This window comes from Lepidochelys kempii, chromosome 1 (assembly GCF_965140285.1).
Source record: "Lepidochelys kempii isolate rLepKem1 chromosome 1, rLepKem1.hap1, whole genome shotgun sequence".
NCBI classification, from domain to species: Eukaryota; Metazoa; Chordata; order Testudines; family Cheloniidae; genus Lepidochelys; species Lepidochelys kempii.
The window spans coordinates 47,395,645-47,421,783 of NC_136380.1; the positions used below are offsets into that span (position 1 = coordinate 47,395,645).

General features: G+C 45.6%; 1 protein-coding gene and 1 long non-coding RNA gene across 8 annotated transcripts in view; one reads left to right on the forward strand and one right to left on the reverse strand.

The window, feature by feature from the left end:
* Positions 1–26,139, forward strand: part of MTUS2 (microtubule associated scaffold protein 2) — a 502,895-nt gene that overhangs the window by 473,809 nt on the left and 2,947 nt on the right. For 4 of the 7 annotated variants that reach the window (XM_073340900.2, XM_073340882.2, XM_073340845.2 and 1 more), the window contains 6 exons: positions 236–341; positions 5,268–5,341; positions 8,708–8,806; positions 10,319–10,438; positions 11,971–12,068; positions 19,042–26,132. In XM_073340900.2, coding sequence (XP_073197001.2) covers positions 236–341; positions 5,268–5,341; positions 8,708–8,806; positions 10,319–10,438; positions 11,971–12,068; positions 19,042–19,258 — 714 coding nt within the window. In that variant the 3' untranslated portion in view covers positions 19,259–26,132. Of the gene's footprint in view, positions 1–235; positions 342–5,267; positions 5,342–8,707; positions 8,807–10,318; positions 10,439–11,970; positions 12,069–19,041; positions 26,133–26,139 lie in introns of those variants that run through there. The other 3 variants (XR_012158528.2, XM_073340891.2, XM_073340921.2) reach the window with 3 other exon arrangements.
* Positions 1–26,139, reverse strand: part of LOC140910354 (uncharacterized) — a 27,270-nt gene continuing 1,131 nt past the window's right edge. The window contains exon 3 of the long non-coding RNA XR_012158549.1: positions 1–263. This is a non-coding gene — a long non-coding RNA (uncharacterized LOC140910354). The remainder of the gene's footprint in view (positions 264–26,139) is intronic.

Sequence of the window (26,139 nt, forward strand, 5' to 3'; positions counted from 1 at the left end):
ATTAAGTTGCAAGAGCAGCAAAGCAGGCTGCAGTGGCCACATGCCGTCACTCGGGGAGTCATAACACACTTTCTGCAATTAATCATTACACTCGATAACGTAAGAACTGTTGCACTCAATCCATGTCATCTGTAATTTTCCACGTCCCTGGTGTTTTCTGATAGTTCCTCCTGTTGGTGCTTCATAGCACTAATATTTTTCTGTCCATAACTTCATTTTGTTGTCTTTTGAACAGGTGGAAGATATTTCAGCCACTCACGAAGCTGCAATGTTAGAGATAGAAAACAATCATACAGTTGCCATTGCAGTACTCCAGGATGAGCATGGCAACAAAGTTCAAGGTAATCCTGAGACATTTATACATACGGAACCATCCTAGTCCTAAAGTTGGGAGTGCTGTGAGATAGGCTTGAAGCTCCTTAATCCCCATCAGATGACAAAATCACAGTTGACCGATAACCCTGGCCCTCTAACTTTGGACTGAATTCTCTCTATGTAGTTGCACTGTAGGGAGGTGATAAAGGGAGGAAACAATATTCCACAATGAAACCCTATAAACCTTCATCGGCTGTCTTTGCTGCCAAGGATGAGAGCAGAAAAGCACCTCAGTACATGCATAATGCTTAAGATGGGGTTGACTAGAAAAGGCAGAACCCATGCCTTTTGATTGCTTAGTATACCCCGACATCCACTCCAGAACACATGAGGACTCCAGTCACTCTTAATGGAAACATCATTGTTGTACACATTTAAAATTAGACTGAACTCACTCATAAATACAGGGCAGGGAATAACTCTGCACTTTAGAGTCAGTGCTGCAATGGGCAGAGGTTTGATTTTGCCAGGTGTAAGTTAAGGGCTATTGCTATGGGCGCCAGCGTTGTAGAATGGCTGCTCCCCAACACCTTCCCCTTCCTGGTCAGCCACTATTGAAATGCAAGACCTTACGCACACATTGTCACTGCAGAGAGGCTCCCGGCAGGCACATAGAATCCAGCCCAGTGTAGTCACCAATTCCTGCCCTTCGTTTTGTAAAACTGCGTGCCAGCTTTTCTGTTACACCAGGGGCTTTGATGAGAATAATATCATAAGCCTACATTACTGGCCAGTTCTAGGGAATTTATACTGATTGATGTGGCGTATAATAGATACCTACAGTATGTGCAAATGATTTTGACCCCTGAATAATGAAAGGACAGTTGTTTTTATGGCAGCATGGTTACAGCCTTAAACTAGACATGTCACTGCTAATGTCAAGCTGGACCCTGCAAGGTGACACCTGCCCTCCGCTCTCTGGGGGTTAGTGAGAATTGAGAGGTACTGGGGACCATGCACAGTCAGGCCCTTCGTGAAATGAAATGTTAGTTTTAGCCAATAGTCTTAGGCTGTGAAGGATGGTGAGCATTAACCGTGGAGACAAAAGAAATTAAACGGCTGCGTTGGAGAGTGCAGCCGTGATATGATTTAAAATGAAGACCCTGGTGCTAATGGTGTTGTATATAAGCCCACCAGTGAGTAGCATTAAACACCTATAAAGGGAGCTAAAAAAGGAAGCGGTTAGTGCTCCAGTGCATTTCAGACCGAAATACTGCATGGGAGGAATCCTTCATTCAGATTGGAAGGAACTGTCATGCTGTGATCAGCAAACTGTGAACAACTTCAGGCCTGATCCCACCAGGTGCTGAGCACTCAACTTCCCATAGCTTCACTTGGCGGCTCTCTGCACCACTCAGGATCTCACAGTATGAGAAGTCTGCATTATGCCAAATGAGATTCAAATGCATGACTCCCTTTGAAGTCACAGGGAGCTGCATAGTTGCAACTGAGAGCTGAATTCTGTCTGTATTGGTGATATTCCCAGGTAATGGAGATCCAGAACTTAGGGTAAAATTTTCAAAAATGTTCATTGTCTTAGAAGCCTACATCCCATTGTCAGGAGAGATATAGATACTTTGAAGCCTAAACTTCATTGAAAGTCAATAGGAATTAGGTTTCCGAGACTTGCATTTTAAAGATATGTAGATGTTGCTCCGATCAGCACTGTAATACCTTGAGACTTAGGAACCAAAGTCTCATTTTCAAAAGTGACTGAGGCATTTAGGAACTTAAGTCCCCTTGACTTTCACTTTTGAAAATGAGATTTAAGCTCCAAAATAACTTAGGCCTTGCAGTGCTGAGCAGAGCAACACCTAAATACCTTTTAAAATCTGGACCTAAATCTCTTTGGAAAATAGACATATGCTTCTTAGTCACTTAGACACTTATGAAAATTTTACCCTCAATCCTTTGCCTTATTGTTGTGTGTCCATGTGATCTGATCAGACAATCAGAACACAGGCACTTCAGAATAAAACACAAAACACATCAATTTTCTTGTGTGGATTGATATGCAGTGGGTACCACTCTCTCTTACACACACACAAACAAACACCGGATGCCTAATATTTAAATAACTATGTAACGGCATGGCACCCCACCTCTCTCAAGCACCCCTTCTGATTGGGTGTGTCTGCTGTCTTTAAATAGTCCTGGCCCTAGTATCAGGCCATACCCCCAGGGCTTCCTGCCTGGAGGCAATAGTTTCGCCCTCATAGTCTATTCTGGTTCCTAGCTCCCCAGCTGGGCCACTAAGTAGTTCAGTTCCCCTTCTGGGGGTTTATTGCTGTCCGATTGTAGGCCAGTTCCACAGTAGCTATGGGTGGGGGACGTCTGGTCCACCCACTACTCCGGGTCCCAGCCCAGGGATCATAAGAATAGCATACACATGCCATCATGTCTCTTTAATTACACTGCTTTCAGTTCCCTGGGCCACTTCCCCACAACCCCAGCCTTCACCAAAGCTTCATCCTTACCTCAGGACTCATCTAATTTCAGGCCCAGCAGCCAGGCAGGAGCTTTTCCTCGCTCCCCTGGTCCCTGCAAGCACTGAGCTGTCTATGGTATTGCAGTTCCCTCTGACCAGCCAGGAACAACATCTGCACTTCTGTATCTCCCTGGTTCTCAGCCAGGGTTCGCATACCCCTGGGGAGCATGCAGACATCTTCCAGAGGGTACATCAGTTCATCTAGATATTTGCCTGTGTTACAGCAGGCTACATAAAAAGCACTAGCGAAGTCAGTACAAACTAAAATTTCGTACGGACAATGAGTTGTTTATACTGCTCTATATACTGTACACTGAGATATACATACAATATTTATATTTCAATTGATTTATTTGATAATTCTATGTAAGAAAATAATTCTATGTAAGACTATGATTTAGTCATGGGTATTTTTAGTAAAAGTCAGGGACAGGTCACGGGCAATAAGCAAAAATTCATGGCCTGTCACCTGTCCATGACTTATACTAAAAGTACCTGTGATTAAATCTTGGGGGGGGGGGGTGCTGCTGGGGGACATCCATGGGGGCCACTGCTAGGGGGGAGCCGGGAGGGCTTCTGCTGGGGAAAGGGGGGGCACCCAGGGCCTGTGACACCAGCTGTCCGGGACCGTGGACTGCAGCTGCTCCAGATGGCCAGCCAGGGACTGCTGCTGGGGGCCACGGACCATGGCTGCTCTGTCCAGCTGCCCGGGGACCGCTGCAGTGGCCAGTGGACCATGGCTGCTCCAGGACTGCTGCCGGGGGCCACAGTAGCAGCAGCTGATATGGCTGTTCCCGGGGCTGCTCCAGCAGCAGCTGATGTGGCTGTCCTGTGGGCCACCTGAGCAACTGGCCCCAAAGCCAGCTGCTTAGGTGGCCCTGGGGCCACACTGGCCCCTGAAGAAGTCACAGAGATCATGCAAAGTCATGGATTCCATGACTTCCATGACCTCTCTGTGACAGACACAGAGTCAAATTATATGGTAAAAATGAGAAAGTAAGCAATTTTTCAGTGATAGTGTGCTGTGACACTTTTGTATTTTTGTCTGATTTTGTAAGCAAGTAGTTTTTAAGAGAGGTGAAACTTGGGGGTACGCAAGACAAATCAGACTCTTGAAAGGGGTAGTCGCCTGGAACGGCTGAGAGCCACTGCTCTAGCTCCAGCAAGGAACTGTCTCTGGAGCTTCTTTTATATGGCCCTCCTGCAGCCTTTCTGATTGGCTGTTTCCCCTGCAGCCACTCTAGGCTGCTTGGAGGAGTCCTCTACTGCTCCTTTCCTGGGATGGGTGTGGCAGGACGCCAAAGCCTCTAGCAAGGGATGTCTTGGCCTAGTGCACCCTGTACCACTGTACTAGATTTTTCTATTACATTCCTGAATTAAGTAATATTGCTTAGGTTTGTGCTCAGCCTTTTAGAAACACAATTCAGAACCATCTACTCTATGTTAGTTGAACTCTGCAACCTGTTTCCTCATCCTATAGACAGAAAATAGTTTGATATCTTTTAAAATTATTATTCCTTTTGAAAACAAAACTCTTCCCTGACTGAGGATATTTTTAACTACTCAACTACTTCATTTTTCAGTGATGGAACTCCAGTGTTACTGTTGAGGCATGTGCTGTCAGAATTTTTGTGGGTTCTTCTCATAGCACAGGTTTCAAGTACCCTCTTGTGGATGAAAATGGCATTGCACCAGTTAAATTGTAATGTACTCCAAGCATTCATGAACAAGGCTCATTGGAGAGAGCTGATTTTATTTATTCAATCACAGTTTGCTACAATTGGTTTAGTTCTTAAACTTTAATCTACTTCTGATTATTAAATCATAGGTGGGTGACTTATTCCAATAATTATAAAAAGAATCATATAATACTTATATAGTACTTTATGATCTTCAAAGTACAACGTGCTCATTAATTAATTAACCCTCCCAGTATTTCTGTGAAGAATCCTAGGTAAATATTCTTACACACATTTTTGCAGATGGGGACCTGGACACATACAAGAGATTTAAGGCCCAAACTTAATATTGTCCATTCATTCAGTGTACTTCAGTTTTTGATGCATGCCTAGAAATATTAAGGGCCTGGTTTTCAGAGGTCTGAGCGCCCACCATTCCAGTCAGACTCAGTGAGAGCTGTGTGTTCTCAGTACCTCTGATTACAAGGCCCTCAGAAATGGAGGCACGCAAAATCAGTGGATGCTTTTGAAAATTTAGGCTTTTGTGATTTGCCCATGGCCATGAAGTGAGTTATTGCCTGGCTCCTAGGCCCTACTCAGTCCACTAGAGCTGCCTTCCTAATAAAATTTGGTTCATGATAGGGAAGATAAATGTACTCGCTGTCCATGATTTATACTGTTTCTTAGAGCCATTTAGCAATGTAATGTTTGTGGATTTTCCCTAGAACTGATGTCTGCCCACGAACTGGAAAAGAAAGAATTGGAAGAGAGTTTTGAAAAACTGCGGCTGTCACTCCAGGTTAATACTTTTGTTATGTCCAAAGCCCAATGATGCTGCAAAACTGGTCATTATGATAGCACTTTAGTGACATGGAATTCTCTCAGCCAGTCTAAGGGCTGCTGTATAGTTACTGCCCCCTAACTGTACAGCATTTTCTCAGTAAGGCAGTCCCCCCAACACGGATGGGTTCTGGATGTCTGATTTGCAACATGACCATGCCAATAGTTCTCAATAACTATAGTATGTGAATCCTGGCACTCTGATTGGCTAATTGCTGTTATTAGTCAATCCGAGTTTAGGGATTTGCATAATTACTGTATGATGATTTTTAAAGGACTGTCCAGCAATTATGCACATTTTATCTGTGCTGATCGGCTAACCCCTCTGCTCTGCTTGGCTCTTGTGCTCATTCTTTTCAAGCTGTATGCTAGCTACAAAGATGCCTCCTCAGCTTCTCTCCCTCCAGTGGAAGCAGCAAAATGCTAAATGTGCCTGAAGGAGAAGAGGGAAAACCCCAAAAGCAAAGAAATTGCAGCTGGGGAAATAGATTTTAAGAAGTTTTTTTAAAAAATGTTTTGATTCATTTGCCTTCTTCAGGCCCATCTTGCTCCCAGCCAAGTGAATGGGAGCAAAATCTAGCTTTCCTCATCCATCCCAGCTGGACTCTTGTCCTCACAATAGTTTTATATACCAATTTGTAAAATCTCCCCTTTGGGTTCTGCAGCTCTAATCTGTCACTTGCACTGTCCTGTCTCTGTTTGCCTGACACAATTTCTCCCCATAATGACCAGCTGAAAATCAGATCAACTTAGAATGGGTATAGCGAAATTCAGCTTTCTGTTCTCTAGACTGAGATCGAAATCCACCAGGAGAAAGTGTGTCCCTGTGATGCATGCTAAATGTGCAGCTCTTGTATGAACAAGTAAAGGTGCCATGTTAAATGGTGTTAGCGCTGCTTGTTTATCTAGTCAAAGACTAATTTTGCTTTTCAAAAACCAAGTAACTTGCACAATTCCACACAGCTATTGCAGCAGCACTGACTGTGTAGCTATAGAATTGAAAATTCTATCAGTGGTTCTATTATTCGGTGCAATAAACTACATTAATGGAAGGTTATGGTTAAGATTTTACGCAGACAAAAGACAGAACTTCAAAATGATTGGCCTCCACAGCAACTGCAGCTTTTGCAGATGCTGTACGTAAGGTAGGAATATTAAAATCTTGACCTATTAATGCGCCATTTTAATACAATCACTTTTCTGATCAGATTGTTTCTCAAATCATTGGTCCCCTCCTGTGTATCTTGCTTACTTACAAAAACAAGATTTCCTTGCTATCGTGCAAAGTCATCCACAGGCCACAATCAGGAACTCTGTGCTCATCATGAGGCAGAGCTGTCACTGTTAAATAATGCACCTGCATGAGTACTGAAACTTCCAAGACAGTGGTTCACTGAGGTTAACATTTAAAATCCTTTTTTCCATAAAGTAATTAAAGAGATTAGCTATAGCAGTAGGATCAATAGCACCTACATGTTTCAGTCTGAAGCCTTCACCAGGGTCAAAAATACATTGAGTGTCTCTTGAATCCCATCACTGGGCTAGGTGAGTTGTTTTATAACCTGTAGTATTGTTTTAGTGCTGCAGAGCTAATGCCATGATGAAAGAGTAAGCTGGATTCTGTTCTGCCTCATATATCATCATCAAAAGAGTTACCTACATTCTGACTGCAGAATCTCTGTCACTGATAATGATGCAAGAGGCAAAAAGAACACAGCGTAGTTTTCAGATCCCAAGTTAAATTTTCTAGCAAGGCAAAGGAAGAAGAGTTGCAAGCAGATCCTTTGTTACTTGACTCCACAATCCTTAATTCTCCACCTCATCATTTTCCTCACGAAGATGGCAGAGATCCCAGATGCTGCTAAAGCTGATGGATAGCAGCTCTGCAACTATTCTGAACCAAGCTGCTGGACTGAGAGGGAATTATTTTCCCCTAACCCATCTGATGCCTCCTAGCAAAGCCCATTTATTTGGGCTTTAGCATTTGGTCCTTAGAGTGCTGTGAACAACCCCCTTTCATCTTAGTGGAGTGTTAACTCTGAAACATAATGATGACAGTCCAAAGTCAATCATGTTAGCTCTTTCCAGAGGTGGCACTGGGGGGAGGGGAGGCTTGCAAGGGCTATAGCCACCCCAAAATTTGTCTTAGCCTCCTACAGCCACCCCTCCCAGGGCAAAGGTTAAATGTTATGCAGCTACTTCTCAGCTGCTGCTGGCAGCAGTGCTGCCTTCAGAGCTGGGTGCCCGGCCAGCAGCCACCACTCTCTGGCCACCCAGCTCTGAAGGTAGTGCCGTCACCAGAAGCAGTGCAGAAGTAAGCCCAGACAGGAGGCCGGGAGGCCTGAGAGCAGCCCCTGGCCTGTGTCCCCATCTGCCGGGGCACGCCACTCAGGGCAGGTGGAGGATCCACGGTTCCCCACAGCGGCCTGGACTGACCCACTCCATCCCATGCTCCTGGGCCCTGCCACCATGGTTGCTGCTCTCTGAGGGCTCTGCCAGCCCTGGAGCCAGGTCGGCTGCGAGCAGTCGAAGGGTGGTGGGGAGCTGAGGAAGAGCTGCAACCCTGGGGCCCCAAGCAACAACAGCAAGAGGAGAAGACGGGGGAGTGGCATGGCCCCTCAAACCATGGCACCAGCCAGCGCATCAGCTGCTTTGCACTGCCTGGCTCTGGCTTCCAGCCTCCGACCTGGCCTGGGGAACGGGGCCCCAAGGGGGAAGGAGGAGGTGGGACCAGAACTTACCTGAGGAGGAACAGGGGGTGTGGCCTTGTGGTGATGTGGGGTGCAGCCCCACAATTTTCTGTGTAGCCCACCTCAGCCTCCCCACTGGGAAGAAACTGGCACCGCTCCTGACTCTTTCACTGCTTATCATTTTAGCCGAGGCTTCTAGCTGCTCTGAAGCTTGGGATTGTGAGCAGTATTTGAGTACCTCCCCACGCTGATCCCTGAGGAGCACTAACCTTGTAGAGGTTATCTGCTTCATGTGTATGACACAAACATGCCTGTCCTTCAAAGCAAGTGGACTGGGTCTCACACAGCCAAAAGGGCTGGGATGTCTTAGCTTGATACAGTTTTAGAAGCAGCCGTTGGTGGCCAATTTAAGCTAACCAGATGATTAATCTCCGGTTCTCCACGTGAAATCCTGATTCTGTTAGTTACCAAGTTATCAAAATCTCCACTGTGAGTTTGAGTGATTTCATGTAAAAATGTCACCTCGCAGTAGCTTCTAAGCCCTTCTACTCAGTTCCCCCATGTACTTTGGCAGTGGTGGGAAATTATTTGCATCATTAGAGCCTAATGGTTTTTTTATTTGTCATTAATTGCAGGACCAAGTAGATACCCTCACCTTCCAGAGCCATTCTCTAAGGGACAAGGCAAAGCGATTTGAAGAGGCTTTAAAGAAAAACACTGAAGAGCAACTAGAGGTAGCTAACAACCTTAATATACATTTTAAAAACAGCAGGACCTGCTTGTAAATATGGCCCACATTTGTATTGGTAGATTATTAGCAAAGGAAATCTCAGCTCAAATGGGCCCAAACCAAAGCTCTGGATCCTGAGCTTTGTAGGGGGGGTTGGAATCTACATGTGGCTCTGGATACAAAGCTCTCCCACTCTCTCTTATTACTGGGTCATTATCCATCCATTTCTGGTTTTGCTTCATTTTATCTATTTCTCACTTGCTTCTGTAGTTCTGTTTCTTGGGCTTTTTCTCTGGCTCCCTCCATTACTTTTTAGTACCCCCAATCATCTCTCTCTTCTCCCCTCTGTGGTGTTTCTCCTACCTCTTCACATCTTTTCATATTAATGTGCCTCTCCCCCTCACCCTGCTGGGATTCTTTGCTATCCGTCCTCATTTTTCCCGTAATGGACTGTCTGGCCCAGGGGATATCACAGGAGAGGTTTATTCCATCAACATCCTGTTCAAAATACGACAAAGCAGTAGAATCCCTAAAGCTGGTGGTCGAAATGAAGCCCATTATTAGCAGACTCTGTAGGAAACTGGACCTAATGAAGACCATTTTCTAACGTTGGGCCCCACATACCTTTTGAGAATGCAGAACTCCCTGCTTTCTAGTGCCTTTCTAGAACTTTCCATGGGCTAGATTGAGGTCAGCGCCTGCTTTTTTCCATCCGAGCAGCCAAACGACTGGGGTATGCCGGTGAACTTGCCCTCTCAGAGCAAAATGTGTGTAAAGGATCAGATTCTGTTCTGAGGTACACTGCTGTAAATCCGGAGTATTGACACCAGCGACAGTGGAGCGAGTTGTAGCTTTGTAAAGCCGAAGTAACTGAAGTCATTGGTATTACTCTGGATTCCATTCAGTGTAACTGAGAAAAAAGTGTGGGCCAATACTGCTTTGGTAAATTGAACCCTAGCCCTCGAACTTCAGAAATACTAAGCTGGAAAGGGGAGTATCTTTGTGTCCCGATTCACTGTCTTTCTCCCCTCTGGGACTTTAATCTTTATGAATAGTTCACCTGTTTTGCCACATACACCACAGACAGCGTGATCCGTTACTGTTCTAACCTGCAAACACCCAGCCCCCATCTCCGAATTTTGTTGCTATTTCACACTTGTGCTCTTCTCCGGAAAGAGTAAAGCTCCGCACAGACATAAACAATTCTGTATATTAGGAGACCTAGCAGTGGGTTGGGTCATGGGTACTGAGTAACATTCAGACTTCTTTCACCTACTGCAAGAACCTCACCCACCGTGTCTCTCTTATGAAGTTAGGTATATAGCTAAAATGATTGAATGGTGATAGTGGGTAACATTTTCAAAACACCCCCAGTGATTTCGGAGCCTGCATCCCCTTGGCTTTCATGGGAGTTAGGCTCTAAATCAGTTGGGTGTTTGGGAAAATTTTACCAAGTGGCTGAATACATGATTACAGTTGGAAAACTTAGAATTCACTGTCATCCTTCTTTTCCTAGGTTGCACTAGCTCCATATCAGCACCTAGAAGAAGACATGAATAGCCTGAAGCAGGTTTTGGAAATGAAAAATCAGCTCATTCATCAACAGGAAAAGAGGATCATGGAACTGGAAAAGCTGGTCAGTTATCATTTTCCCCTCCCAGAACAGGGAGATAGGAAGCTAGGAGCTAAACTGGAGTGGGAGGAGGCTGGGACTGGAAAAACACAATGAAGGGATCACAGAGGGCTAAATACTGTTTTCTGCCCCCTGCACTTTCCTGTGAAGTGTCCCAGTTTTTCATTCTGAAAGGGAGAGTGGGAAGGGGGTGCTTCTTTTTATCTACTTCCCCACCAGCCTCCTTCATCCCCATAACATCCCCCAAAACCTCTCCATGATTCCCCGTGCTGGTCTCTCTGGTTTTCACTTTGAAATCTGCTCCGCTTGCAGTGGGAGGTTAGCTAGGGGAGGAGACAGTGGAGGAGGGGGGCCGCTGTGATTCCTGCATCCCTATAGCTAAGTATGGAGCACCAGCTGTCCCTGTTCCCTACCTCCAAAGTCAGGAGTAGGGGCAGCCAACAAGGCGGGAGCAACATGGGTGGAAGAAGGAGAGGACACTTGTGCCGTGTGGCTCCTTAATTCAGTAATTGGTGAGAAGTCTTGCTCAGCAGTGTAAATTAGCGAGGGTGCAACCAGAAATCCCAGGTTAGGGTCATGCTGCGAGTGCTTTGAATTATAGCTCCCCACCATAAAGATAACACTGCCTCCTAGCCACTCTATTCTCTCTCTATTTGTGTTTTGGTCTCGCCAGGTATGAACTTTTCAGTTAACCAGGAGTTATGTTTTCATTGTAAAGTGAAGCCATTTTGTGAGACTTGACCTGTGTGAACTACAGCAGGCTTCTAACACAGTGACAGGATGAGCCATTGCCACAGTGGGGCAGCCGGGCTGGCTGCTTTAGCACAGCACTTAGCAAGCTTTGTTTCTATTTATGGGGAAGTTTGGGAACCCAGTTGATTGAACAGATAGAGGGTGAAATAGACCTTCGCAGCTCAGACTTCTTAACAACATTCTCTAACCTGCTGCTTCCTTAAGCTAAAGCTGAATGTGGAAACAGCTGATACAGTGGCATGCCCTGGCCTAGGTGGTCTCCAGTCATTCTGTTTGTGCTGTTTCTCAGCCATGCCAGACACTAGGGTTCTGCTTCCACGAGGGATATGATTTATATAACCCTGTTACAGGAGGTCTCAATGTGGGGTGTGTGACCCCAGCAGATGTCAGGGGACCATGACTCCCCTGCCCTTTGGAAGGGGGAACTCAGACACATGTTCGGGAGGTTCTGCGGGCGGAGCAGAGGGGTCCAGTACGGATAACAGGGGTACTGGGGGGGAAAGGTTGACTCCCTTGACTCAGAACATTGTACCTAATTCACCGCTGCCTCACTCCTGTGCCATACCAGTGTCACCCCACTGATTTCATGGGAGTGACGTGCTGGTGAACCATTCACAACCTAAAATCGCATCTGCAGCCAGGATAATCTACCTTCCCCTGACAAGGATTGTTAGCTCTTACTGTAAGGAAAAGAGAGCTTCTTCCTAGGGATTAAACCCCAAATTCCCCCGCATCAAGTGCTGCGACTGCTGCAAACTCAGCAAGCCCTTCTCGTGTTGCAGGCTGAAAAAAACACAATACTGGAAGAAAAATTGCAGGTCCTGCAACAGCAGAACGAAGACATGAGAGTCCGGATTGATCGGAATACCCTTGTGACCAGGTTCGTGCAGAGACTTGGGAACCACCCTGAGTTTTACAGGAACCAGTAACACTACAACTACCCGGGGCTAACAGCTCCTTCGGGAGCAGTCGCACTAAGCATCCCCCCCCGGAAACTCCCTTCTGCTTATTTTTGCATAAAGGAGGTTGGCTACATAACCGTGTTACATTAAGCTCCCGGCCTCACCACTGAGAACAAAAGTCCCAGTTGCCTCTGAGTCCGGAGTCAATGCCGCACTATTAGTCAGCAGCTACCGGGTGCGGGAGAGCTAGCAGTTTGCACTGTAATATACTAACTGTGGGCTGGTAGCATCACTGTACCTAAGGCTGCTTTAGCATTTTCTATTCTATTCTATACTGCAATAGAAACTTTTGTGCTAGGCGCCGTATAAACAGAGAAGAAAAAGACAATCTCTGCCCCAAAGAGCTTACAATCTAAGTGCAAGACACCAGACGGATACAGCGAGACGGGGGAGTACCAGGAAACAGTGAGACAATATTGATATTGTGGGCCAAGCACAGCAACAACCTAACCACTGTCAAATTTTTTGTAGGCATTGTGGCCCAACAAATGGTATCACATCTCGACCATTTCCAGGCTCACCAGGTTAACACGCAATGTCAGTTAGATACAGTTATTTTCTACACATATTTGCAGAAAGGATGCTGCTAAGTTAAAAGAGTGTTTTTCCTTAGTGGCTGGGTTTCCTTATAGGTCTTAACTTCAGGAGTTCCCTAATATATATATGAACCAAAGCTTTCTGAACATAGACATTTAAAAGCAAATATGCCCCATCAGCATTCATCGAGGACTGTGGTTTTCAATCTGTGGTCGCAGACTCCTGCAGGTCTGCAGATTGTCTAAGATTTCCAAAGGGGTCCGCACCTCCATTTGAAATTTTTTAGGGATCCACAAATGAAAAAAGGTTGAAAACTATGGCTCTAGGAGATAGGTCACCACAGTCACTTGTAGGTGTTGTGTTTTGTTTCTTTTATATACATTTCTCAATGTGGGGAATGTTGCTTTAAAAATAAACTATTCAGAGAGGATCCTGAACTTAAGATCTACCTGGAAAGTCAACTTTAAAGCAAATCATTTTTCAGCCTTGTTAGATCATAGAATATCAGGGTTTGAAGGGACCTCAGGAGGTCATCTAGTCCAACCCCCTGCTCAAAGCAGGACAAGTCTCCAACTAAATCATCCCAGCCAGGGCTTTGTCAGTCCTGACCTTAAAAACCTCTAAGGAAGGATATGGGTATAGGGAGGGGTTAACATAAGATTTTTCACACAGAGGCAATCTAATGACATCCAGTAATTTGTCTCCAACAGTGGTTAATGCCTGATGCTTCAGAGGAAAATATAAAACTCTCACAATTCACCCCGTTATGTATGGAGTGAAATCTTGTCTTGCCCTCAGTTGGTGGTCAGGTTGAACAACAGACAGGAGGATAACCCATATAATTTTATCTTAGCTAGGGTAACAGCAGGGGCTATTCTCATTCACAGAAATGTGTAATCCTTTAAAATAATCTATGATGCTGCTTGCCTCCTTTAACAAGGGCTCTGTCCAGTCCACAGCATAAACCTCTAAGAGTCTCGTAGCTCAGCCCTGCACTAGGCCAGCTCCAGAAAGCCATCTGCCACTCAGGTGGGTAACACAAGCCAAACCCTAAGCTCAGCAGTGTACAGGCATGGAGCAACTCGGGCAGGTTGGTGGGCTCATATACTGGGCAATCTAAGATCATGTAGTGAGCAGTACCCAAGCCCCCTGTTCCTTTGGCGCCTTCTGGGCAGATGCAGGGAATAGGAGTGACCCCTGCTGCTTGACCTCACTAGGACGGAGAGAGGCAGCCCCACTCTGAGGTGGGGACATGAAAAGATCTGCATATACAGGCATCAGCATAACTGTAGGGGTGGGCCCAATCAGATGGTCCAATCAGATGGCGTGGTGGGGGGCTCCCACAGTGGAAGGCGGGAATCAGAGTACAGTAGATAGTGTTAAAATAGGTGGCTGATGATGGAGACAGTGAGGAGATAATATTTGATTCTAATCCTTTCTACATCCTCCTCCTCCTTCTTGAGAATTCCAGGGGTTTTAGCAATCAGAGGAGAGGGCTGGTCTCCCAAGGAGGAAGAATTGCTTGCAGTTAAATTGTTGGTGATCCACCTTCAGTTCCCAGTTCTGCCATAGATTCCTATGTGGTGTTGGGTAAATCACTTAACCTCTCAATGCCTCTGATCCCCATCTATAGAATCATAGACTATTAGGGTTGGAAGGGACCTCAGAAGGTCATCTAGTCCAACCCCCTACTCAAAGCAGGACCAATCCCCAGCTAAATCATCCCAGCCAGGGCTTTGTCAAACCTCACCTTAAAAACCTCTAAGGAAGAAGATTCCACCACCTCCCTAGGAACCCATTCCAGTGCCTCACCATTCTCCTAATGACATTTTTTTTCCTAATGTCCAACCTAAACCTCCCCCTTGAGACCATTACTCCTTGTTCTGTCATCTGCTACCACTGAGAACAGTCTAGATCCATCCTCTTTGGAACCCCCTTTCAGGTAGTTGAAAGCAGCTATCAAATCCCCCTCATTCTTCTCTTCTGCAGACTAAACAATCCCAGTTCCCTCAGCCTCTCCTCATAAGTCATGTGCTCCAGCCCCCTAATCATTTTTGTTGCCCTCCGCTGGACTCTTTCCAATATTTCCACATCCTTCTTGTAGTGTGGGGCCCAAAACTGGACACAGTACTCCAGATGAGGCCTCACCAGTGCCGAACAGAGGGGAATGATCACGTCCCTCGATCTGCTGGCAATGCTCCTACAATGTCGTTAGTCTTCTTGGCAACAAGGGCACACTGTTGACTCATATCCAGCTTCTCATCCACTGTAGCCCCTAAATCCTTTGCTATAGAATGGGAATAGTAATCCTTCCTTCCCCCCACTCTGTGTCTGTCCTGGCTCTGTAAACTGTGAGCTCTTCAGGGGAGTGTGTCTTACCTCTGCTGATACAGTGACTAGTACAGTGGAGTCCTGATCTCAACTGGGGGGGTCTCTAGATGATACAAGAATAATAATTGGTTTCTTTTCCATAGCACCCATGACAAATCCTACTTGAAAGATGGAAAAGAGCTAGTTGGGGCATGTGTCTTCATAGGCAGCATGTGTATTGTTAATGTGCAATCACTTTGCATCTGTTCATACGCCATCAACACTGATAAATTTCAAATCAGCACTGATAAATTTTGCAGATGACACAAAAATTGGGGAAGTGGTAAATAATGAAGAGGACAGGTCACTGATTCAGAACAATCTGGATCACTCAGTAAGCTGGGTGCAAGCACACAGTGTGCATTTTAATACGACTAACTCCAAATGTATTCAGCTAGGAACAAAGAATGTAGGCCATCCTTACACAATGGGGGACTTTGTCTTGGAAAGCACAGACTCTGAAAAGGATTTCTGGGTTGTGGTGGATAATCAGCTGAATGTGAGCTCCCAGTGTGATGCTTTGGCCAAAAGAGCTAAGGCAATCCTGGGATCCATAAACAAGGGAATCACAAGTAGGAGTAGAGAGGTTATTTTACTTCTGTATTTGGCAGTGGTGCGACAGCTGCTGGAATTCTCTGTCAGTTCAGGAAGGATGGTGATAAATTGGAGAAGGTTCAGAGAAGATCCATGAGAATGATTAAAGGATTAGAAACCAATCCTTAGAAAATGATTAGAAACCAATCCAGTGGGGGAGGTTTAGGTTGGATATTAGGAAAAACTTTTTCACTAGGAGGGTGGTGAAACACTGGAATGCGTTACCTAGGGAGGTGGTAGAATCTCCTTCCTTAGAAGTTTTTAAGGTCAGGCTTGACAAAGCCCTGGCTGGGATGATTTAATTGGGGATTGGTCCTGCTTTGAGCAGGGGGTTGGACTAGATGACCTCCTGAGGTCCCTTCCAACCCTGATATTCTATGATTCTATAGTGACAGACTCAAGGAGCTCATCAGTCAATTTAGCCTAACAAAGGGAAGGTTAAGAGGTGACTTGATTACAGTCCATAAATACCTACATGGAGAACAAATATTTAATAATGAGCTCTTCAGACTGGAATTAAGGTGTAAATTGTTAACAGGGAGAGTAATTAACCATTGGAACAATTTATCAATGGTCCTGGTGGATTCTTTATCATTGGCAATTTTTTAAGTCAAGATTGGATATTTTTCTAAAAGATTTGCTCTGGGAATTATTTTGGGGAGGTTCTATGGCCTGTGCCATGCAGGAGGTCAGACTTGATGATCACAGTGGACCCTTCCGGCCTTGGAATCCATGATTCTGTGAATAAAATGACACAGGCAAGGCTGGCATAACGTGACCAAGCACGTGGCAGGGTTGCTGGAGTACGTGGCAAAACACAGGCAGCAGGAGCACTGTATTCTACCTAGGAGGGAAAAGCCACCTCAATCTCCAATGCAATGTGACGCTTGTTTCTCCTTGTGTCTGGTTACATGACATCATATGACACAGCAGAAACGGCGCTATCCTGACACAGCATGTGGGAGATGAAACAAGCAGTGTAACAAGCCAGGGCTCTTTTCCCTATCTGCATGCTAAAGCAGGTTGTCTTCTGAGGACATGTCTGTATTGCACAACCTATTCACAGATGCTTGGCTATGAAGGCACTATTCTACTCAAATGTCTCTCTAAATTACCTGTAGGTTGTGCATATAACTCACAGCCCTCCTCCCCGCCGCCAGCTCCGGTGTTTATTAGTGTCATAGAAGAGAGTATATTGGCTGACAGTCTACCAAGTTCACTGTAATACTGGATATCACCCTGTGTAGCTGGCAAGCAGTATTACATGTAAAAGAGGCTAATATGTTCTGAGGGCCTGATTCTCCAGCTGCTGCATGCGTATTTCTGCTTCTGAGGGCAGCCCCATTGCCTTCACTGGCTTTGAGAATCATTCACGGGAGTAAGATCTGTAGGGTTACTCCCTAAATGTGCTCAATGAGCATCCTGCTAAACTGTTCTCAGAAACCAGGCAGGCACATATTGGTTGGTTGTTGGCCTATCTGGGCTTGCATAAAAGCTTTACGGCCCACATTGCTGTGCGGTGGCAGGGGAAGAGGAAAGTAATACAGTCTTTTAAGAAAAATCAAAACCCCTCCCCCAAGCTGACCCTGAAAAAGGAGCCGTGTCAGAGACTCCATGAGGTCCCCTAAGAACTTCGCTGTTGCTGTGGATTTACAGGGCAGGTGCTCAGATACTGCAGTGATGGGCAGCAGTATGAAACAAATTCATGGGTAGATTGGTAGTCTCCTTAGACACACTCTCCTCTCGCAGCTCAGAGCATACATGGAAAAGTTAAAAAAGAGTTGGGTAGAAATCTCTCCAAAAATGTTCAGTTTGATATTTAATAAATGTTGTAAACATGAAGCCAAATTAATTTCTGAATAGAGCATGGGCAGCAAGTGAACCACCTATTTGGGGAGGCTAGCCCCTGGTCCCGCCCTGCCCCTGCTGGAGCCCCGAGATCCCCACCGTGGCCCTGGCTGCCCCCCTCAGCCCCGGACTGCCCGAGCACCCCTAGCCCCAGAGTGCCAGTTGGCGCAGCCTCAATGCCCTCAGTACCGGGCAGCGAGGCCCCAGCACCCCCATTGCCAGGTGGCGTGCCCCAGTGCCCCCATCCCAGCTCCGGAGATCCCGGCGGGTGGCCCCAGCACCCCCAGCCCCAGCACCCCCAGCCCCAGAGCACCTGGCGGCCAGCCCCAGCACCCCCGGTTCCAGAGAGCCCGGCGGGCGGCCCGAGCACCCCCAGCCCCAGAGTGCCTGGCAAGCGGCCCAAGCACCCCTAGCCCTGGAGTGCCAGGTGGTCATCCCCAGCATCAGGCGGCCTGAGCACCGGCCCCAGCCGCCCCGAGCCCCTGGCAGCAGGCCAGCCCTGCCTAGCCCCAGCCCCAACCCTGGCCCACGGGAGGGGAGAGCGGGAAGTAGGAGGGGCCTCAGGGCAGATCATGTGCAGGACCATGCCTGGCTGTTTGGGGAGGCTCAGCCTCCCCTGGCCTGCAATACCTGACATCCATGGCATTGAGCTAAGTGGCCCATTGTGCTCATGATCAGTGTTAGCTTGACCACCCTAGAGATTGAACATGTCCTATTCATTCACAGAAAAGGAACAGCATGTTACACAGTGCCCCACCAACATGCTTTAAGCTTGACCCGAAGGGAGCATCAATTTAGTCTTCATGATCTTTTCATCCTGGCTGCATATGCTGTGACTGCCATCAAGGATACCAGGAAGAGCCAATAGTAATTCGGGGAGTGTTTTGTTTTGCAGTGTGGACACCTGTCCACTAGGAATCAGACTAATTTTACCCGATATTTCATGTGGTCCTCCAAACACCCATTGGATGGCAACAACTTTGAGTCACTCCCAACCTAGACCTAATTCAGACCCCAGTGACAAAGACTTGAAAGGCTCCAATCCCATTGCGTGCCCCTGAGCCATCCAGTCCCGTCCCTGTTTCTGTGATTTGTTTAAAATTTATTGTTTTTTGTGTCATCTGGGAAAAATACACAATTCTAAAGTATTCAGAATAACTGATTTGCTTAATAACAAACTCAAGAGGGTTTTTCCTCACGCTCACATGCAGTACACCTGGTGTCGAAAATGAGAGCAAATGGAATACAAAGGGCCGGGAATTTTCTGTCAGGTTGCATTAGGTCACTGTGATCTGACTCAGCATCGTGCAATGGAAACACTGTGCCAGGAACTGCAGGTGTATTACCTGAAATACTCTGCTTGGCTTCATCAGGAGCGAATCATTGCTATGCCAGCATGGCTCTGGTATAAAGCTATCACAGGGGTTGACTTTAACAGCTGTGTGGGGTAGTGGCCTCAGCAGCTGTCATATTTGCTTTAATGACAGTCTAGCACTGTTTAGACTGGTGAAATGTTAACTGGTGCATTATTTCCCTCTGCAGGCAGTTATCTGAGGAAAATGCTAATCTTCAAGACTACGTGGAGAAAGAAACCAAGGAAAAGAAGAGGTTAAGCAGGACTAATGAAGAGCTACTCTGGAAGCTCCAGACAGCGGAGCCCATGAGCCCGGTTAAACTGTCTCCTACGTCTCCTACACCAATTTATCGCTGTTCATCAGGGCCTCCTACTCCCGCAAAAGTCAGCACGGTGCCAAGATGACCGCTCCACGCGGCTGCAGAAGTTAACTGGGCTTTTACACATTTTTCCAATCGGCTGAATGTGATCATCCAAGAAAGTATTACCAACCGTAGATACCCAGGGTTGGTTACTGCAAGCATGCTCTGTAGCTGCATAAGTGTAAGCTAGGCAGTGTACTATTATCAGTGTACTATTATCATAGAAGCTCCCGGTACTGGCACACTGATGTTGTAGAGTAGTATAACCAGTGTAGTCTGATGTGTAAACATTTTGCCATGGTTAGAGCCAAAAGAAAGAAAATCCTACTACTAATGGTTCATCAAAATGAACCTTTGCTGCAGTGTTTCAGGTTAGTTACAAACAGTACATGTTTTGAATATCTATATATGTATGTGTGTTTATATATATGTATGTATTCATCCTAAATAGGTGTATATATTGACACACGCAACATATATGGAGTTGAAGATGTTCTGAATTGCATTTTTTTATATTGTTGGATACACTACTAAGTGCTGATATATTTTCATTATGGTCAGCAGTTTTGTAACTTGTGCCTAAGACTTATAGCTAAATGAAATGCATTTCTGTCAAGCCTCCTAGGAATATTTCTACCCAAAATAGAAGAAAGTTACTTAGAAATAGAAGCGCCTTCCAAACTACCACCAAGTGGTACACTATATACCGTGAACACCAGCGACAATGAGATTCTAAAATAGTACTGCCTTCAAAACCATCACCTTCATACTCAATGCCAGATAAGGCCACGCATTCCAGTCTCCAATTTTCAATTATTATTAGCATCAATGTTGTGAGTGGATGTAGGATAGAGACCGAAACCCAGAGGGCTTTAGCACATTCCATACAGTTTATTTTAAAGAGTAACTCCATTTTACTCTCTCAAATCCTAGTTATCCTTTTTTTTTTTTTTTAACTGAACACTTTTGGAAGCACTCCGAATCTATAACAAATCCAGTCCCACATTATTTTGTTGCAAACCCTAGAAAGAAGGAAAAAAATATTTGCTGTGAGCTTGACATTTGGCCAAAAGCATTAAACCCCTAGTGGGATGTTCTAAGAATTTAGATCCAGTTTGCCTCAGGGTACAGGGGATCCTGCACATACTAGGCTCTTGTTTGCCCTTGTTAATGGCCAGGAGAACCCCAGGGAAGATCTATGGGGCTTCATGGATCCAGCTGAGGCCAGAATTTTGTCCCTCGACATATAACCCATATATTTTGAGGCCAAACTACCTTAAACCTCTGCTTTCCAGGCAAAATGCAAATACTCTTAGGTTTCCCTGTTATATTAACCCCCTTTGCTGCACCTGTTAACCATGCATGTGTTGCAGCGGTAACTTTCAGTGCAGTGCCTGTCTAGACCAGATGGAATGTCACACCATGCTGAGTGAACACGCTGGTTTCCCAGGGGTACAGCACCTCAAACAGCAGTTAGAATGAGAAGGGGTTAACAGTATTTGATCTGGATCCTGGGTACAGGAAGGGAACTGCACAAAGCCAGGCGAGGTCCTGTTGTCTTTGATGTTCTCTAAATGTGGGTCCCAGCATTTGTATCAGAATTGTTTGGATTAGACTGTGAAAGCATTTGATGTAGGCAGGGTAGGCGTGTGAGTCACCCACACAAAAGCAAAAACAATTTTTTAAATGATATGATGCTTTTATTTTCAGTTTGTCGCAAAGACCCTGCATTTTTTCCTGCCTATTCACAGAGCACGCTGTGTGCTCCAGGACCTGACCAAGTTACAGCCAGGATGTAAATACGTACAGAAAATATTCCAGGGTCATGAAGCAATGTGAAAGCGTTGTTGTCACAAGGTGGGTAAACAGCTAATGACGTGCATGGAAGCAGGCAGGAAGGCATTTACTCCAGCAAACATGCACATTGTTTGCACTTGAAATATGCTTCAGCTTTCCTGTGATGTATTCAGAATGCTCAGGCTGCAGCTTAGGTACAGCCAGCTTCAATTTAAGTGTCTTTGGCCCATCCCAAGGTGTAAAAATTAGGTTAATTTTTTTTTTTTAGAGAAATTTATTTTTGTAGCAGGTTTGCATGATATTATGATACTGAGTATGTTGAACATCTTATTAGACTAGACCAGGCCATATTTGACTAACACCATTGAAATACATGACTAGATTGTATGTGTTCAGCAAGTACACCCTGAAAGTAGGAGAGTTGTTAAAGAATAAAAACCACTATCACTATAATTTTAGTCACTTTCATACTGCACTTGCTCAATGCACAGGTACTCTGCAATACCTACTTCATTGTTATGTTCCAGTCTAGTGCAATGTGTTCTATTACAGTATGAGTTGTTACCGTGATGTTAATCTAAATTATCCCATGTGCTACTCACTAAAACGTTTTACTGTCCTGATCTGAGCTGACTAAGCCAGTCTGTTTTGCTTCGTCATTTCTGTTTACGGTGCTTTACTCATCCTTTTATCAGCTAAATGCACATGCAATGGATGCACATGCAATGGATGCTCCTAGCAATGAATTGGGAGTTGGGGCTTTAGTGGGTAGATTGGGCTGCCAGCGACCCCAACATCATTTGGTGTCGTTTCTATTCTCCCTGTCTTATAATAGTCATTTCCTGATGGTGTTTGACACTGGATGCTGATGCTTCTGTTCATGTGACTGCAGTTGGTTGTCCGGGGTTTCTCTTCCCCATTCCCTGTAGGGGGAAGCCACCTGGGATTTCTCTTCCTGGTTCCCTACAGGAGAGGGGGGAGCTGCCTGGGGCTTCCCCTCTCCCCCCTGCCAGAGCTGGGAAGCCTTGTCAATTTCACAGCTCAGCTATGAAATTGACAAGCCTGCCCAACTCCTGGCAGGGAGCTGGTGGGGAGGGGGGCCCGCTGGGGCTTCTCACCCTGGCTGGTGGCTGGGAGCAGGGTCTGAAGCCCTCCCCCCCACACACTCCAGCTTCTAGCCCAGGCTCTAAGTCAGGGGCGGGGTCCAGCCACCCAGCAGAGTGACACAGCTGAGCTCTAGCTGCCCAGCTTTCTTGTCAATTTCAGGGCTCCTGCCGTGAAATTGACAAGACAGCCAACAGTAGATGTAAGGGACGCAGTGTCTGTCACCCTAATTACACCAACATAAGCCTTACGCCTCTCGTGGGGGTGGAGTTATGATGTTGGTGTAGTAGGGCACTTACAGCAGTGGGAGGAAGGCTGTAGTGTAGACACTGACATAATTAGGTTGACGTAAGCTGCCTTATGTCGACTTAACTGTGTAGTATAGACCAGCCCTCAGTAGCAGTATTACCACTAGTGAGCCTTTCCCTGACAAGTGGTAAGCATATCACCCTCCAGTATAATCCATAAACCAAGCTTTTTTAAATGGCAGTGGAGAGCACTGCCCCTCTGTCATATAATCTTGTTTCCTAACCTAGCACCCATCCCCCCTCCTCTTTCCCTGCCCACACTTCCACTTACAAACGCTAACATCTGCTGGCATGAAGTGGTTGGTCAGGGAGATGTAACTGTCTGGCGCAAGAATGGCATTGAAGTGAATGCAGTAAGAGCCAAACCTGTTTTCCTTGTGCAACAGAATTCCCACTAAAATTTCACTGGGAGTCACAGGTGCACTAGGAAGCTAGTACCCAGGTCTGTAGGTTGAGGGAAAGATTTTGTTTTCAGGACCTGGGTTTGTTTACTGGCTGGACTTCAGGCAGCAACACATTTGTGGCTGACTTGGCTGATCTTTCATCTACCATCGTTAGGGTGTTGGCTGAAATGACAGGAACTGTACTGCGCTCTAGATAGGGTTTTAAAAAGCAGAAGCAGCAGGATTTTGATAACTCATCACTATCTATTCAGAGGAAAAGTCAGTGGGGGCCTATCCTCTATACCAAGCCATAAGAAAAGAGCAAATATGTTAGGGGGGAAATTTGCTCAGAGCCCTGTAAACTCATGTAAGACCCATGGAAGAGCTACTGGGTGAAGAGGGGCCAAGGACAGTCCTGCTGTACAGGAGTTCTTTATGCACACTGAAACTGTGGGTGCCCAGAGATCTGTGAGTCCATGGATTCAGTGACTCTAACAACCCTATTTTAGCCCTTGGGTTTAAATAGCAACCACAATGGGGCACTGCTACAGATCCCCAGGTTGCCTGTGGGCTGGGTTGGTAAGATGCATCGCCTCTAACTCCACAACACAGGCATCCGATGAAGAGAGCTATAGCTCACGAAAGCTTATGCTCAAATAAATTCGTTAGTCTCTAAGGTGCCACAAGTCCTCCTTTTCTTTTTGTGGATACAGACTAACACAGCTGCTACTCTGAATCCAGGAGAGATGAATCTCACCCTGTTACAGTAGCATTTCCTGATGGCATGAGTGCAGGCCTGCGGAAGACACTTGGGGAGGATTACAGTTTTTTGGCTGAATTTATCTATGTTTTGCAGCCAATGTAAATAGCAGGATTTTCAAGCACATAACTATGGTGCATCGTATGTCCTAGACCGTAACAATGTAGGGATTCACTGTCAAAACAAATGTCCTTATATTATACCAAAACAGCAGCAGGCTAGCAAAGCATTGTGATTGTAGCTGGAGTTCTCACCCTGTCAGCACATGCTCTTAATGTTGGTTAGCATGGGGCTGTTCATGCATTGTGCCTCAATACCAGAACAGTAAATGATCCACTTACAAATAAACCCTACCGGCTAGTGAAGGCTGAATAAGGATTGTGGGGAGAGGGACTATCTTTTACAAGGCAAGTGCTACTGAGACTTAATTATGGAGGAACCCTATCAATTCCTCCGCTTGGTCTCCTCATTAACCCACACTGTGAGAATACAAAGGCTGCCAAACCACTCTTTGATTTAGCCAGCCCTGTACCCACTAATCATTAGAGTTTCTGCATCTCTCAAAGGGCTACAGAGTGTATACTTTTCCTCCACAGCAAATGTCCACAAAGACAGCTATTTAGCTACTAAAAGTGACTTTATTGTTATATTGGAAGCCATCCAATAGAAAGTGAAATAACAATTTTACAATAAAGGAACCAGAATACATGCCTGAGCTTCATTGGGCTTTGTGGATGCTCAACAATTCTCCTAATCAGGCTAGTTTAACTTAGATGCTTAAGTGTGGGTTTTACTAACTTTAGGCATCCAGGTTTGAACATTTTGGCCTAAGTTTGTAATTCAATGCACATAATTATGGCTGTGCTATAAACCTCTGTAAAACCACATTTTATAATGGAAATGCCTTTAACTGTGGAAGGATACAATAAATCCCTCTTTTCCTCCACCTCCACTGCAAACTCAAACTGTCCAGTAGCTAAAGCAGAATTACCTTCACTTCTATAGGTCACTGGGTCCTGCTTTCATTAATACAACTAAGGCACAGGGCTAGCATCTGAAATGAGGTTCTGCCAAATGTTGCTGGGGGGGGAGAGGGTGGTCAGAAGTCAGGTTTTGGTTCAGTCCGTTTCTAGGACATAGCAAGGGGAAGTTGGCAAGAGTAGTCGGATTGCTCCCATTCATGGCACATCACTTGAGCACCAAGTTCGTGACTGGTTTATGAATAGCATTTGACTTTAGTTTTCATTTAGTTTGTAAGTATTGAGCAGGTGAAATGATCAGTGTTGGGCTCAGCAATGGGTAGGGCGGGGGGAGGGTGTGTGTGTAACGTTGGTGGCCCAGGGCCTGTAGGTAGCACACGTTATGTGATTATTCTTCCACTCCCTTTCCCTTACAGAGATGACTCAGCCAGGCAGGTCAATGATACTTGATTATTGCTATTACCTTTTAGATAGCAAAAGAGTGCAGGTGACATATACATAGGGAATAATTACTCCTGGGGACCATTGGATGTCACAGTTGCTCTATAAAAATACAACCGCAAGCTTATTTGGGGGCCTGGCCTTAAGCATATGTATTATCTCTACTGCAGCAGCACCCAAAGGACCCTATCAGACTGAAGGCTCCATTGCAGTTGCTGTACAAACACAAATTAAACCATGGCCTCTGCCCCAAGGATGGTCCCTGGAGAGAGTTTTTAAAGAGCCCATCTGCCCCCAACCACCTTCAAATTCCTCCCACCCAACAAGTGTCTTCCTCAGAAAGAATGAGCATATGAAGCAGGGCCTCCTTGAGACCACAGCCAGCTGGTGGGCAGCCTTACTTAGGGCTTGTCTACACTTCTGGCTAAATCAGCACTGCTGCAAGCGAATTAGCGGGTCAGGTGAAGACAAGCTAAGTCGATGGCAGAGCACTCTCCCATTGATGTCTGTACTCCACCTCCCCAAGAGGCGGAAGCTTAGTCGGTGGGCGAGCATCTGCCATTGACACAGAACTGTGTAGACACTGCTGTCAGTCTACGTAAGTTCCGTCAACTTCAATTACTTAACTGAAGTCGCATAACTTAGGTCGACTGACAGCTTTAGTGTAGACCAGCTATTAGAGGCAAATGATGAAAAAGAGTCAGAGAGCAACAAATTCTTTCTTGTCTCTTTTTTTCTTCACATCTGTCTGTGGGACATGAGCAGTGTTTGAATTCTTGCAACTAAGAAATTTACATAAATCAGATCAGTAGTTAAGTTCCTGCATTTCACTGAAATAATTTGCTTACGTTAAATCAGCAGGTACCTAATGGTTACGTTCATTTTTTGGCGAGAAAAACAAACTAACAAAATCAGGTATTTTATGTCTCTGCACTGATTGCATTTGTGTCCCATGGACACACTGGGGATCCTTCTGTAAAGTTTTTCCCACGCAGTAGGAGTTCTGTAGTCTGATTTAATACGTGGTTAATGAATTACAGGAAAAGTTTGTATTATTTCTGTTATGATGTACAGATGAGTGTAATATATTCCTGATAATAAATTCATGCTCCAGCAAAAATATGGATGGAAGCATGCAAACTGGTGTGTCT